The 13,391-nt window shown below is 36.3% G+C and overlaps 1 protein-coding gene across 3 annotated transcripts; it reads left to right on the top strand.

The window, feature by feature from the left end:
* LOC127860325 (uncharacterized) lies at positions 1-9,172 on the top strand. Of its 3 annotated transcripts, none has more exons than XM_052398331.1 (4): positions 1-287; positions 4,492-4,698; positions 5,291-5,482; positions 5,977-9,172. In XM_052398331.1, the coding sequence occupies exons 1-4, from the start codon at positions 146-148 to the stop codon at positions 6,843-6,845; spliced, it is 1,410 nt and encodes a 469-aa protein (XP_052254291.1). In that variant the 5' UTR covers positions 1-145; the 3' UTR covers positions 6,846-9,172. The 3 variants fall into 3 exon arrangements, with proteins under 3 accessions (XP_052254291.1, XP_052254293.1, XP_052254292.1); XM_052398333.1 differs by having other exon boundaries at positions 24-89; XM_052398332.1 differs by lacking the exon at positions 1-287 and adding an exon at positions 548-679.
* The last annotated feature ends 4,219 nt before the right edge of the window (positions 9,173-13,391 follow it).

Below are 13,391 nucleotides of genomic sequence, written 5' to 3'. Positions count from 1 at the left end.
AGTATACACACACTCACTCCGCTGTAGGGACCTTGCACCGCCGATACGACTCGGGTTATACTATTCAAGAGGCCCTAGGTAAACCTAAGGTATAACTCGAGTCTTATCGGGTGCATTGCAGCTATTCTTCCTATTGCTATCTGAAATGGCTTTAGACAAAATTACAATACTCAAGTTTGTAGGACTTTTAGTCGGACTTTTGGCCAAATTTACGACGGGTTCGATTTTTGTATTTAGTGCATACCAGGATGCGATCAAATACAATTTTAACTACACTCAAACTGAAGGTACGTTTTATAACGTAACATGTTGCTTTATTTTTCTTCATTAACAGTAATTGATCGTGTTATTTTGAAAGCACTAGGCATGTTAAATACTTTTCTTTCATACGTTAAATCATTCTAGTACCCATGCAATTCTTTTTATAGCGTGCCTAATCTTTATTCGAAAATGCTAAAGTGGTTCATTGCAAACATGCTTCGCAGACACAAAACGTATCTGAAGTTATATCTAATGCTTCAATATAGTAATATTTGAAAGGAAATGTGTATTACGAATTTAGACACGCCTATATATTTCTTAACATACGAATGATCCGGCGAACGCTCTGGGAAAACGTGTGCTTAAAATGGCGTCCCAGATCTGCATGTGCTATAGCCGAGGAGGACTCTTTTCACTTGTATGTAATTTTTCGTTTAAAGAAGGTCTCTTCCAAACGCATCTTATTTTTAGGAAGAAGCTGTCGTCCCTGATAAGCCTGTGCACATATTATAAAGTCTTTTTCATTATGTATTTATATACGGTATTGCTCGTGCACGTGTATCACGAGATGCATGACAATTTGACAATTTGTGGGATACACCTACAACTATTTAACCCTGAGTTATGCCAAACTTCTACATTCACCATAATCTTTATTCACTATTAAACTCCTAACATCATTGAAACGTTACCTTTGGAAAACTATACTAATATGCTATTTCACGAGCTTTAAAGGTACCTTTTCACATACTTTGGCACGTATTGAAGTTTGTCATTAAATGCGTTAAATCATAAATGTTAACAATGGATCTAAAAAGCTCCAGAAAAAAATAAGAATAAATTAAAGAAAGAAAAAAGTAACCCTCAATTTGGCTCGAAACACCGATCTCTGAATAAAAAAGACTATCGCTTAGACCACGCGGCCATCCGTGCTCACCAAGTGTGTAATGTATTTTGTACTTTATATAAAATGTATTGTATACTTTATATAAGAAATCCTCGTAATGTCACAACATATAACGACAACAACAGAACTCTCCATATTAGTCAATCGTTTTGCGTTGCAACGCTTTAAAATTTCCAGGTTTTTAAATCGTCAAAAGATGCATATGATTGATGTTTAAGAGCATGGTAAATGCTCAATATTACTTTTTCCTAACGAACGTCATAACTACAACGAAAATGTGCGGATCTGAAACATTTTTTTTTATTTTGGCAATTTACCAAAACTTGAAAAGGTCCCTTTAACACATAAGCCACTTGTACAGAAATAATTTGCGGACTCCGTTTCGACACAAATACTTCGGTCGACCGGCACTTGCTTAGGTGATACACGTGATACACTGTAAAGCTTCGTGGTGATCTAGTTATGCTTATCAGTCACGTGATATGGAAGGTCGTCAGTCGGATCATCGGTAATTGTGATTCCTTATACCTTATACGTCTCCTTAAATAAACAACAAACACAACGATATAAATTGAAAAACAGTTTGTATTTTGGTATCTATGCGTACGACCAGATGACACATTTATAACGTATGCCAATAAACAAATGTGAACAATTCACATTTTGATATATGCTCATATAGCTTACACACAAAAAACAAGAACAGACTATATTCCCGCAGATAATCATTTTCATGAGAAAACTTGTCAATATTATATATAAGTAAAATTAACGTGTTCTCTGGTTCGTATCGCAAAACCGAATGGCTATTCCACGAGCATATTTACCCGCCAAAACAATACACTGAGCGACCCCTACAGGAGACTTTCTTATGTAAAGGAAAATGATTTTCCTCTAATTCGCTGCGCTCAAACTAGGAAAAGTATATTTCCCGGTAATATTAACGTTTTTCTTATGAGTGTTTCTTGATTAGCGTTTAATAAAATAAAATAATCGGTACAAACACGTTACTTTTTTGTTTTTCTTTTATAATACTTAACATTTTTCGGTCATAGCCTTTATTAGTAGCATCAATGTAAACAAAAACATGTCTTTTTATTAACGTGTAAAATACGTAAAAATTTGCAAGAACTAAACTTAACATCATATGTATTATATACCTCGTTTTATGAGTAGTGAATAAAACTAAATTAGGTCTTTTTCTTTCATTATGCATGCTTGTTTTATGAAACAAAGACGTCTTTCATATTATCATCAAAGTCTTACACTTAAATGTGCAGACAAATTATAACATATGTTTAAGGTAACATAAATAATAAAAAATCAACGAATATTCGCAAACTATTTTGTAAAATAAAGTTAACCCATAAATGATAAGTGTTCCTTATAGCAATAGCAAAAATTTCCACGCTAGATGTGGTATGGTAACATCACGGAATACCGTAAGGGCCATCGTGGTTACACATTAAAATATCCAGAGGGCGTTAATGCTATAGTACGTTGACGACAATGCGATAGTACGATGGCTTTAACGTGATAGTACGATGGCGACAATGCGATAGTACGATGGCTTTAACGTGATAGTACGATGGCGACAATGCGATAGTACGATGGCTTTAACGTGATAGTACGATGGTGACAGTGCGATAGTACGATGGTGACAGTGCGATAATGAGATAATACGATGACGACAGTGCGACAATACGATGGCGACAGTACAATATGACTATCGCATTGTCACCATCGTACTCTCGCGCTGTCGCCATCGTACTTTCGCATTGTCGCCATCGTACTATCGCGTTGTTGCATTGTCGCCATCGTACTATCGCGTTGTCGCAATCGTTCTATCGCATTGTCGCCATCGTACTATCGCAATGTCGCCTTCTTGATCTTAATGTGTAACCACGATGGTCCTAACGGTATTCCGTATAACATAGATTTAACGAGATACATTATGCTCGTTTTTTGTGGCACATTAAATTCCATTTTGATTTCCGGCAACGATATCTATTCATAAGACACACGAACACTAACTTGGTACATACATGTGTTCAATATATTGTCAGGCAAAAAAACAATAAACAGCATATTGTATCTTGTTAAATATATGTTACCAGACCAAATCTACTTTAAACTAGCGTTGAAATTTTGGCTATTGCTATAAACAACATAGTTTTACGCATAGACAGGTGTGAAGTTAAATTGGGTTAGCCACGGCCTGAACTCTTACAAAGATAACTAATAAATAGTTCCAATATTATTTCGGTAAAAATCACACAATTTGTATTAATTTCCTATATTACATTGGCGCCGATATTAACGAAAGGAAAAATAAAGGTAAAATCATATTGTCTATGTACTTAAAAATACAATAGTCTGCATCGGCAAAAAATATTACAAAGTTTCTCTAATTAATATATCCGCAACTACACGTACATAATTTAAAATCTCACTGTTAACTTCAGACTATAGATTGTATACGGCCATTGTAACAATACGTTCCATAAAGAAACAAGGGACAAAATTGTCACAAAACCAGGTTTTCATTGTGAAAAAAAAATCTGATAAAGGGAGAAAACTCAAACTGAACTTTTGAAATGAACAAACAAAATTAACCCCCTTTGTAAGTTTGTTTTAAAAAAATCTATTTTTAGTCGTGGCGACCTTGACATTGGAGATATTGACGTGATTCTTTCGTGCGACACACCGTCCCATGATGGTGAACAAATGTGCCAAATGATTTTAAAATCTCACAATGAATGACATAGCTATGGCAAGAACAAGCTCATTTATGGCCATTTTTGACCTTTGAACTCAAAGTGTGACCTTGACCTTGGAGATATCGACGTAATTATTTCGCGCGACACACCGTCCAATGATGGTGAACAAATGTGCCAAATGATTTTAAAATCTGACAATGAACGACATAGTTATGCCCCGGACAAGCTTGTTCCGCCAGCCCGCCAGCAAGCCAGCCAGCCCGCCCGCCAGCCAGCCAGCCCGCCCGCATTCGCCAATCTAATAACCAGTTTTTTCCTTCGGAAAACCTGGTAAAAAAATAGCCGACATGCAAACATCGCTGACACAATTTATCGAACAATAGTAGTATCATTCATTTTAATCATATGATATGTGATTTTGATAATAATTCAAACGTGTCAGCTTTCTTTGTACACATCCACAACCCATCCAGACATTTGTTTCCCGTAAATTGAATACATGTAGCATTCCGGGATACGCATGTTTCAACACAATTTAAAACCAACGACAGTTATCACAACCCTCCCCAATGCGGCTACACACCATTTCCCCATACTTTTCAGTGGAGTTGCTCTCCTCCATGCTGAATGTCGGCCTCGGTGTGGGCTTCATTCCGGGCATGTTCTACGACCGCTTTGGCCCGGCCTTGACCTCCGGCGTAGGCATCGTGCTCTCCGTGCCCATTTATCTGCTGATCTGGAGCACCGTCAAGTTCACCGAGTTCTACAGCAGCAGGGCGTGGCTCATGTCGCTGTACTTCTTGATGGCAGGTAAACTTCCTATCGAACAGGGTGCACAAGTCGTCCGGTATTTATGAAAACGTCATATCGCACTTTTCCATTTTTTTTAAAAATTAAAAACAAATGTTTTGATTTGCGCATTAATGTATCAATAAAATATAGCGGTCTCTATTACATGTGAACGCGATAGCCATTGCATTAGCACGCGATAGCTTACCAATGTTAATACGAATCAGGTCAGCCATTATGATAATCGAGAAATTGGAAACATTTCCTCGCTGAAGTAGTACCACAAAAGTTGCCTTTTCGACAAGTTTCATTTACTAGTTACTGCGTGGGATAACTTTGTACTCAATAGCGTGCGCGAGCAATAAAAACCGCGATATAAGACATTTACATTGTGCCAACATAATTAGTTGACTAATCGGAGATTGTTTTAATCATTTTAGTAAGCAGAATATTACTCTTTGCAAATGAACGCCCAAACGTTTAACGTTACAAAGAGTTTTGTGAATACCGGTTTCTTTATACAATTTATATACATACTTAATGTTCAACTACTCATCCTTAATGTATACATCTATACATGAATATCCACTTAAAAACTCTTCCTCCACGCAAGGCTTCGGTTCCGTGTTCACTTACATGGTCGCCCTGAACACGAACGTGATCAACTTCTCAGACCGGCACACGGGAAAGATCATCGGCCTTCTCAATGCCTTCTTCGCCGGAAGTCCCTCTGTGTTTGCTACCGTCTTCTACCGGTTCTTCACTTCCGGTGTCTCCACGGATCCCGCCAACCAGGACTTTGCAGGCGAACGGCTTTGCTGATATTGCTTTATAAATATGCCAAACGCGTGTCCTGTTTTATTTTACATATACGTGATTTTTTTAATTCTTTTGTAACCAAAGGAACTCATATGGCCTTATTGAATAAGTGCCTCGGATAATGGTGTTTGCTAGTACGCATTTACTATGTACAATATGATTGCTAAATCGGGCTAATGTTTATGTATTGATTTGTCGAACAAAAAGCCGACATAATACAAGTCTTTAAATAGATTTACCTGTTCAGTCTAGTATGGTCCTCTCCACCAATGGACGATTATACCTGGCAATACAAAGCCTTACAACACAAATAAATAGGTGGAAAAAACAACACCATTCGATTCCCTACAGAACAACTACAAAACTCATGAGCGGGAAAATCAAGTAACTGAAAATCAAAACGTTTTGTTTTTGTGAAAAACCAGCAACAAACACAACGTGTTACCTCTTCCTAGTATAACCTATATATTTGTATTCCAGGTTTCATGCTGTTCTTCGCCGTCATGTTTGGTGTTGTAAACCTGCTGTGCGTCTTCCTACTGCGCATCTACGTCATTAAGGACGTCACAGGCGACATCCAGATCACTTACATGAAAGACTCGAACGGCGTTGTTATCGATGAAATAACACTAGCGGTAAACGGAAGAAATGAGATAAACAAAAATTCAAATGGTGACATTTCAAATCAAACAGAAAATGACTCAACGCCGAAGACCATTCGTGAAACGCTCTGCAATCTCGATTATCACATATTTTCGTGGGTGTTTGCCTTAGCCTCAAGCGTGGGACTTGTGTACGGTAATAACATTACGGTCACTTCTAAAGCAGTCGGCTTCGACTACTACAACGACAAGCTCTTGATCATCATTCCAATAACGAACGCCATCGTCAGCGCGTCCATCGGAGTCATTTCCGACAAGATCCAGAAGAAAATTCCCCGGCCTACTATTGTGGTCATTGCGTGCATTTCTTACGTTATCGCCCAAGCGCTAGCGGTTGCATTGGCTGACAAACTTACCGTTTTGGTCATCGCCACGGCCTTCGTTGGATTCAGCACGGGAATAATGTGGAGCATATGTCCGACGATCATGAAAGAGAGGTTCTCGGTGGAACACCTCGGCCGCAACTGGGGCATTGCCATCATGCTGGCGGCTGTTGCCGCCTTTGTTTCTCAGCTCGTATTCGGAGCGCTATATGACGCAAGGGTGACAGACGCGAACAACTGCTACGGGATCACCTGCGTTCAGAGCGGATATGGCGTGTCGTTGTCAATGGCGGTCCTGTCTCTTGTGCTAGGAATCCTTTTGATCACTCGTCGACGGTGTTGCCATGCCAACCGGATCAGTTAAACATGACAATAGCCTGCACAACAGTAGAACTGTTCAATACACATATAATCTTGGACAGAATATTGTATAACGTTGTGTACTTTCCTTTTCACGAAAATATACAATGTGTTGTTATCGCATAAACATATGTGTCGTGTTCTGAGACTTTTGGTACTAATTCGACAAGCGTCATAATGAGAAAACTCATTCGAAATGACGTCGCTAAACTTGCACTGAATTTTGTATAAATTGCTCAAGGTTTGCTATGATTACCATTTATCTTATTTAAGTAATATAAATATCGGCAAAGACTAGTACGTGACAGAATTTTCAAGCAAACAAATAGTTGATTTTTACCTTTTAATGTCTATGAGCTGAGTTTTTACTTCTCTTTTACCAAAGTCGGCCACTGAAAATTTAGGTATCGGGTCGTTTCGCCCTAAAACCTGTTCGCCCTAGGTCACTCTGAGTCGTTTCACCCTGGGTCGTTTCGTCCTTGCAAGTGGGTTGTTTCGCCCTTATTTTAGTTTGAATTACAATTAAAGCCGATAAATTAACACACCAATTATCTTTAATGGAATAAAATGCTTTTTATTATCCCCTTATCCCCTATTATCGTTTTTAAAGTTAAAAAAGAAGTATGAATTCAGCTTGTGACAATCTAAAGATAAATCCTTTCGAATTGCTGTATATATAAAAACTATAAAAAATACTACCAAAATAGTTTTATAACATATTTACAACTGAAAACGAAAGTAAAAATGGCGACCGTGACATTTTCCAGTTCTTTATATATTTGTTTACATTAAGTTAATAAATGAAGTTCTTATTTGTTTTATTATAATTGGCTGTGAAATTCCATCACTTAATTATTTATATTCCCCATCTAAATCAGGAAATTCCCCTATACTCATTGTCTGTCACTGTATAAAAGATAAAGTGCAATTTAAATTGCATGTTGCCATTGAACAGCATAATGACCTCAATTTGCTTAATTTCATGAAAACTGATTAAATCTCATTTTTGTTTTACACAAAATAACATTAGACATGCCAGCTGAAGATGTCAAGGAATACTTGACCTTCTTGGGAAGAAGTTGCATAACCTATTGTATACCAATCCAACAGGAAATGCCAAGCCTCTCTGCTCAATGCCTGTGCAATAAGAGGAAGAATAAGATAGCTGTGCAAAAGAACCTATTCCTGTCTATTCCACTTGCAGATGTAGCAATGCCAACAAAATGTGAATATAAGAATTAACTGCCTCAAGACCTCACTCATATTTATGGAATATGTTTGAATGTTTAAGACATTTTACCTATACTAATTTTATTATGCAGTTTTTTTTAAATTTTAATTCCATTTTAACATTATATGTCAACTTAAAGCAACTGTATGCATTTTTAATTTTTACAATGGTAACCATGGTGACCACAAAGTTGTGATCATTGCCATGCAACTAACACTTAACAATTGATGATTCCTGAATGTACTGTCGTTTAATAGGTTTAAAATAGCCATGTGTAAATTAATTGTACAATTAAATGAACATTGAAACAATCTGAGAACATAATGTTTGTCTATGTATGTACTTAATTAAATGGGATCTGTTTTAATTCTTTAGAGATGTATATAATACTTAATTTACAATTAAATCTGAATTGCAAAGAGATTTAAAAATGCAATTTGTAATTACATTTTTTTACAATGTTAAATAAACATAATATTTAATGTTCACGTCTTTTAAATACATTATTTTATTTTCACCTCTTTCAAATAAATAATGTTGTGTGTAGATCTTGGATTCCATGGTTACAGAACAATTAAAACATTGAGATTCTTTGTAAACAATCATTGATGATTTTTGGAAAACAGTAGATTCAAATTTTGAAATACATGTATAATGATACAGTTTGTAAGACATATTTTGCAGTGTCATTTAATTTGTTATAATTTACTAGTTGTAGATAATCTTATCCGATCCAAATGTACTGCAAACGAATTTAGCGCAGATAACCACAAGAGTCTATATCTATTGAGATAGACACTATGACTTTGTATCTGCATTAGGTATAGGTAATGTTTTTTTCAATATATCATTTATTAAACAAACAACAGTTAAAAAGTGCATTTCATACACAACATTTCAAAAGTTTGAATTAGTTAAGGTGTTTCCATGGTAACCAAACGACATTTTATAATGTTTATCATGTTTTCTAATTCTTGAGAAGTATTAAGTATATCATATTATAAAACCACATGTTACTGATTTATTCATGCACTTGAAGGCTTATTAAAAATGTATTAACATAATTTATTGACATGAAAATAAATCAAGAAATGTTGTAATATTTTTGTGTTTTAATAGACATTTCTAAATCAGCCGTTTTAACCTTAAACTGATAAATTTGCAAACATCTTAATTTTACCGTGAGCACCAAACATGGAGCTTTCTGAAAATGTTAATAAGTCAATTTCGTCCATGTACCCCGTTTTGACCAAAAATTTCAGAACAGTCCACATATATATCACATTTTGTTAATTTTGTATACGGTAAGTATTTGAACGGAACTTCGCAAAACGTATGATTGTTTAAAAAAAATCTAGGTTACAGGAGTATATCTGGCGTTAAACTTACTTTCAAAATGTTACGCTTTCTCATCGCGTAATTGGCATAATCTCCTTTTGAAGAATTTCTTTAGTCCAATGTTTGTTTCAATACCGGAACGTGAATAAATATCTGAGCGTTCAATATCTCATCTTACCATGTTGATCAACATATGAATACGCATATGCACTTGGATATTCAGTGCAAACAGCAGACTGCAGACACACACGCACGCATCCCCCCTCCCTTCCGACGAAATACATCCCCGACATCAACTGTAAATTCCCAAATAAATCAGTAACATAAACAATGCGTTGTGTTTAAAAGCATTCCGAGTCGTTGTTTTCGCATTTATAACATGTAGATTTATGTAGTTTCACCTGAAACTTTGCAATCATTTCTTTGAAATGCACAATTGTTCCAAAAAGTAAAATAAAAATGCAGTACGCACGCATACATCGTTGTAAATGATCGTTTTCAAAAGGAATGGCACGAACAGACACGGGATTTCCTCTTAACTCAGAACAGGTGAGCATTAATCGAGATGAAGCATATTGAATTTTTGAAATTGAACTTTTTAAAATTTGAAAAAATAATGGCATCAAATTAAAAAAAGTACATTACAAATGCGTTTGTTTTTTATTTTAGATAAAACTAATATCAGAGCGTGGTTTATATGTATGAACAAGAAATAACAATCTGACCTCTCATATTAAATTGCGCATATAATAAACAGGAAATTATATTAAATTTTTAGCTGTGAGCATACAAAATGCCGCTGCTAAATTCACTATTTGTGTTTGATCCATTTTAATTAGTGTTAAATATCTATTGAAAGATAATTGTTTTCAATACAAATAATGTAGGATTGACTTATAATGTTTGGATCAGTACACGATTGTTAATTGTCAATGTTTATTCAACATTTGAATTATGTCCGCGCGAATGTATTCACTTTAAATGAAATTAAAGGGGCCGTCCAACAGATTTTGGCATGTATTAAAGCTTGTCATTTACTGCTTTTTTATGCTTTATATTGATAAATTTAAACATTTGAACCAAAAATCTCCAGTAAAATAAATAAGAATGCAATTTAAAAAAAAACAAAACGTTAACCTCCACAGGGCTCGAACCACTGACCCCTAGAGTCATGGAGTTTTGGAGAAAAATATCTCCAAACTGTACCACTCGACCATCCACGCTCACGTCAAATACGGAGGTATTTGTTAGCTATATAAGCAATCCTCGTAGTTTCCCAAAATATCGATTCGCGTCGAACGACGCTTTAATCTGTTGGACAGTCCCTTTAATAAACTAAGTAACTTGGTCATCATCATCATCATCATCATCATCATCATCATCATCTCCTACTTCTTCTCGATTGTCGCTTTATTGGAGACTTTAATTGGAGTTCGGACTCGATGATGAAACTGGTGATCTTCCGTAGAGCCTATTCTATCTGTCCGTACAGCTTGTTTTACATACAGTGTTTGGTGATCTCTGCATTCCTGTAGGGCGAATTCGGTAGTTTTGTCGGCTTCTCAACAAGAGGACTTTGGAGACGGCGCGAATATTATCTCTTGTTAATGTCGGGGTTTAATCTATTGTGCAAAACTCGCAGTCGGGGGATGCTTATCTGTTCTATTCAATACCGATGATAGCAACTTTACCGTGGCCGTTTGGTCCGTACACGCAAGTTCTTTTCATTAAACTGACTCAGTTCTCTTCTTGGTCATCTTCCGCTTCGAGTTTTGTCATCCTGTATGCCTCTTCAATTCCGTGCATTCTGTAATGAGAGCGGATCAACTTTGTAGAATTTGTTAGCATTAAACATTTGGCGGTGCTATTTTAGGGCGAAGCTGTTTGTTGGGTGTTCTTGCTTCGAGCGAGATACAAAAATCTTAGAGTCTTGGTATACTTTGCGGCTGATTGTGTTTGCAGAATGGATCAAGGCTCTTATCTCAGCTTCGCAGTGTGTGCTGTGGCAGCCTGTTCATGCATGCTACTTTCATCTGTGTAATCTACCAATCGCTCAGGCTCCCCTCTCTTGACTGCATCTGTTGCTGACCCATCGGTCTTAACCATCTTTCATGCTGCCTGGGGGAACCTTTGTTCAAGCATAGCCAGCATCAGGGCCCTCCAGCTCGCGTAACAGTGGTTGTCTGTTGCGGTTACATGTAGGACCAGGATAAATATGTTAATGTTTCTGTGCGTCTTTTCCTTAAGGTGGTTGGAGGATGTTCAGTGCTTTACATCAGCTGTTCGCTGCTCCTGATGTTTTCTGAAAATTGCAGTCTTTCTACTCCGATGCTGTTCACTCTGCTGTACATCAGGTGATCCTCTGAGGACCTTAGTTCGTGATACGCTTTTCATTCCCTTCTTTTCTGTAGTGGGTGAATGGTTGTTGGCTTTTCCTTCTCTTTTATCTTTGGTACAAACTTGATAAGTCGTATAATAAATATTATTAATTGCATGCCAAATATTATACAATATCACCTACAGTATACACAGTGGAAGATGTAACGAATTTTGGATTTTTACATCGATATTCGGGAGTTGATTTCTCCATTAAATACACTTAAATCGTACAAGATCTACCGGGTATACATGTTATTAAAGATAAGAAAAATAATTGTTCATGACATAGGACGAAACATGTTAGTTTTGTAGCTAAACCGTAACGTATGAGTTTTTGAAATTCCAGTTCATTAAACCCCATCGTATGCAGCTGTGAATAGCGCGAAAAATAAACTTAAATACTATTTTTTACATTATGCTTTAAGCCGTCCATCTTAAATTGACATGAAATATCAAATATTCAAGATGTGTACTATGACCATTTCCAATTTTATCTCATTGTATACAATTTAACGATAGCTCACAATATGCAGATACAAAAATTGCATTGGAAATACAAGAAAAACAATGTTTTTTGCATGATGTCTTTATGTATTGTATAAAAGTATTGTTGCATATAAAATACTCCACAATTGACAAGCAATAAGGCTTACCGTATACAAAGAGATAACTACGTCTCTGCCGTATGTGAGTTCGGAAATTCAATTTTTATCACTCTGAGTAATACGGGCAAAAGCCCGAAGGGCGTTGACCGTTTATTTGTATCACTTTTCTGAAATACAAATTTACTTATCTGATAGGGTATTGAAGTCAAATATTTCCTGCCGCGTCGTCTGTTTTCGCGATGCATGGGCAGTTTACTTGACCGATGTAGCAACACAGACACCTCGACAAACGCCATATCGCATGTATTTGCATACCTCAATAAAAAATACGACAAGAAATTTATAACGGGCAAAAGCCCGCAAAGCGGGCGTTGACCGTTCATACATATGGGAATTTAGACATAAAATTACATAAGAATACCACATATGGATACGTCTCAAAGAAATTTGCCACGCGACATATATTTTCGCGATGCTATTTATGAACTTGAACAAATCAAAAACACTTTGACATATGCTAAATCACATGTAAATACATACCTCAGGAAAAGTTATATCAATGACATCATAATTGTGTAGCGAATCGCACTAAATATTCTCGCATTATTTGTTTTTCTTCGCAACCGTTCCAGAATTAGGTCATTACTCAATTATCTCCCCTGAATGCTCTTCTTCAGTGGGTATAAGCCGAAGACTGGTTCACTACATATAGTAACAGTCTTCACCGAACACAATTAAGGTGAACATAACCCGTCTTTAATATATTGCCGAATCTCCGATTTCTGTCGAATTTATTTGCTTTGATCTTTTCGATATCTTATTGTTATTATTATCCTGACAAATCACAAACGCTTGTTAAAAAATTATTTGTTTTAAACACTATAGTTGGCATCTCTATTCTTCAAGTATTCTCGCGGTATTTCAATAACGACACCCTACTGTTTATGTATCAGAATTTGTGACGCATTTTCCATTCGCTCTCAGGAAGAAGTTTTAC

This window comes from Dreissena polymorpha, chromosome 15 (genome assembly GCF_020536995.1).
Source record: "Dreissena polymorpha isolate Duluth1 chromosome 15, UMN_Dpol_1.0, whole genome shotgun sequence".
Classification (NCBI taxonomy): Eukaryota; Metazoa; Mollusca; class Bivalvia; order Myida; family Dreissenidae; genus Dreissena; species Dreissena polymorpha.
The sequence above is the reverse complement of the archived record's forward strand: the minus strand, read 5'-3'. Positions and strand labels throughout refer to the sequence as shown.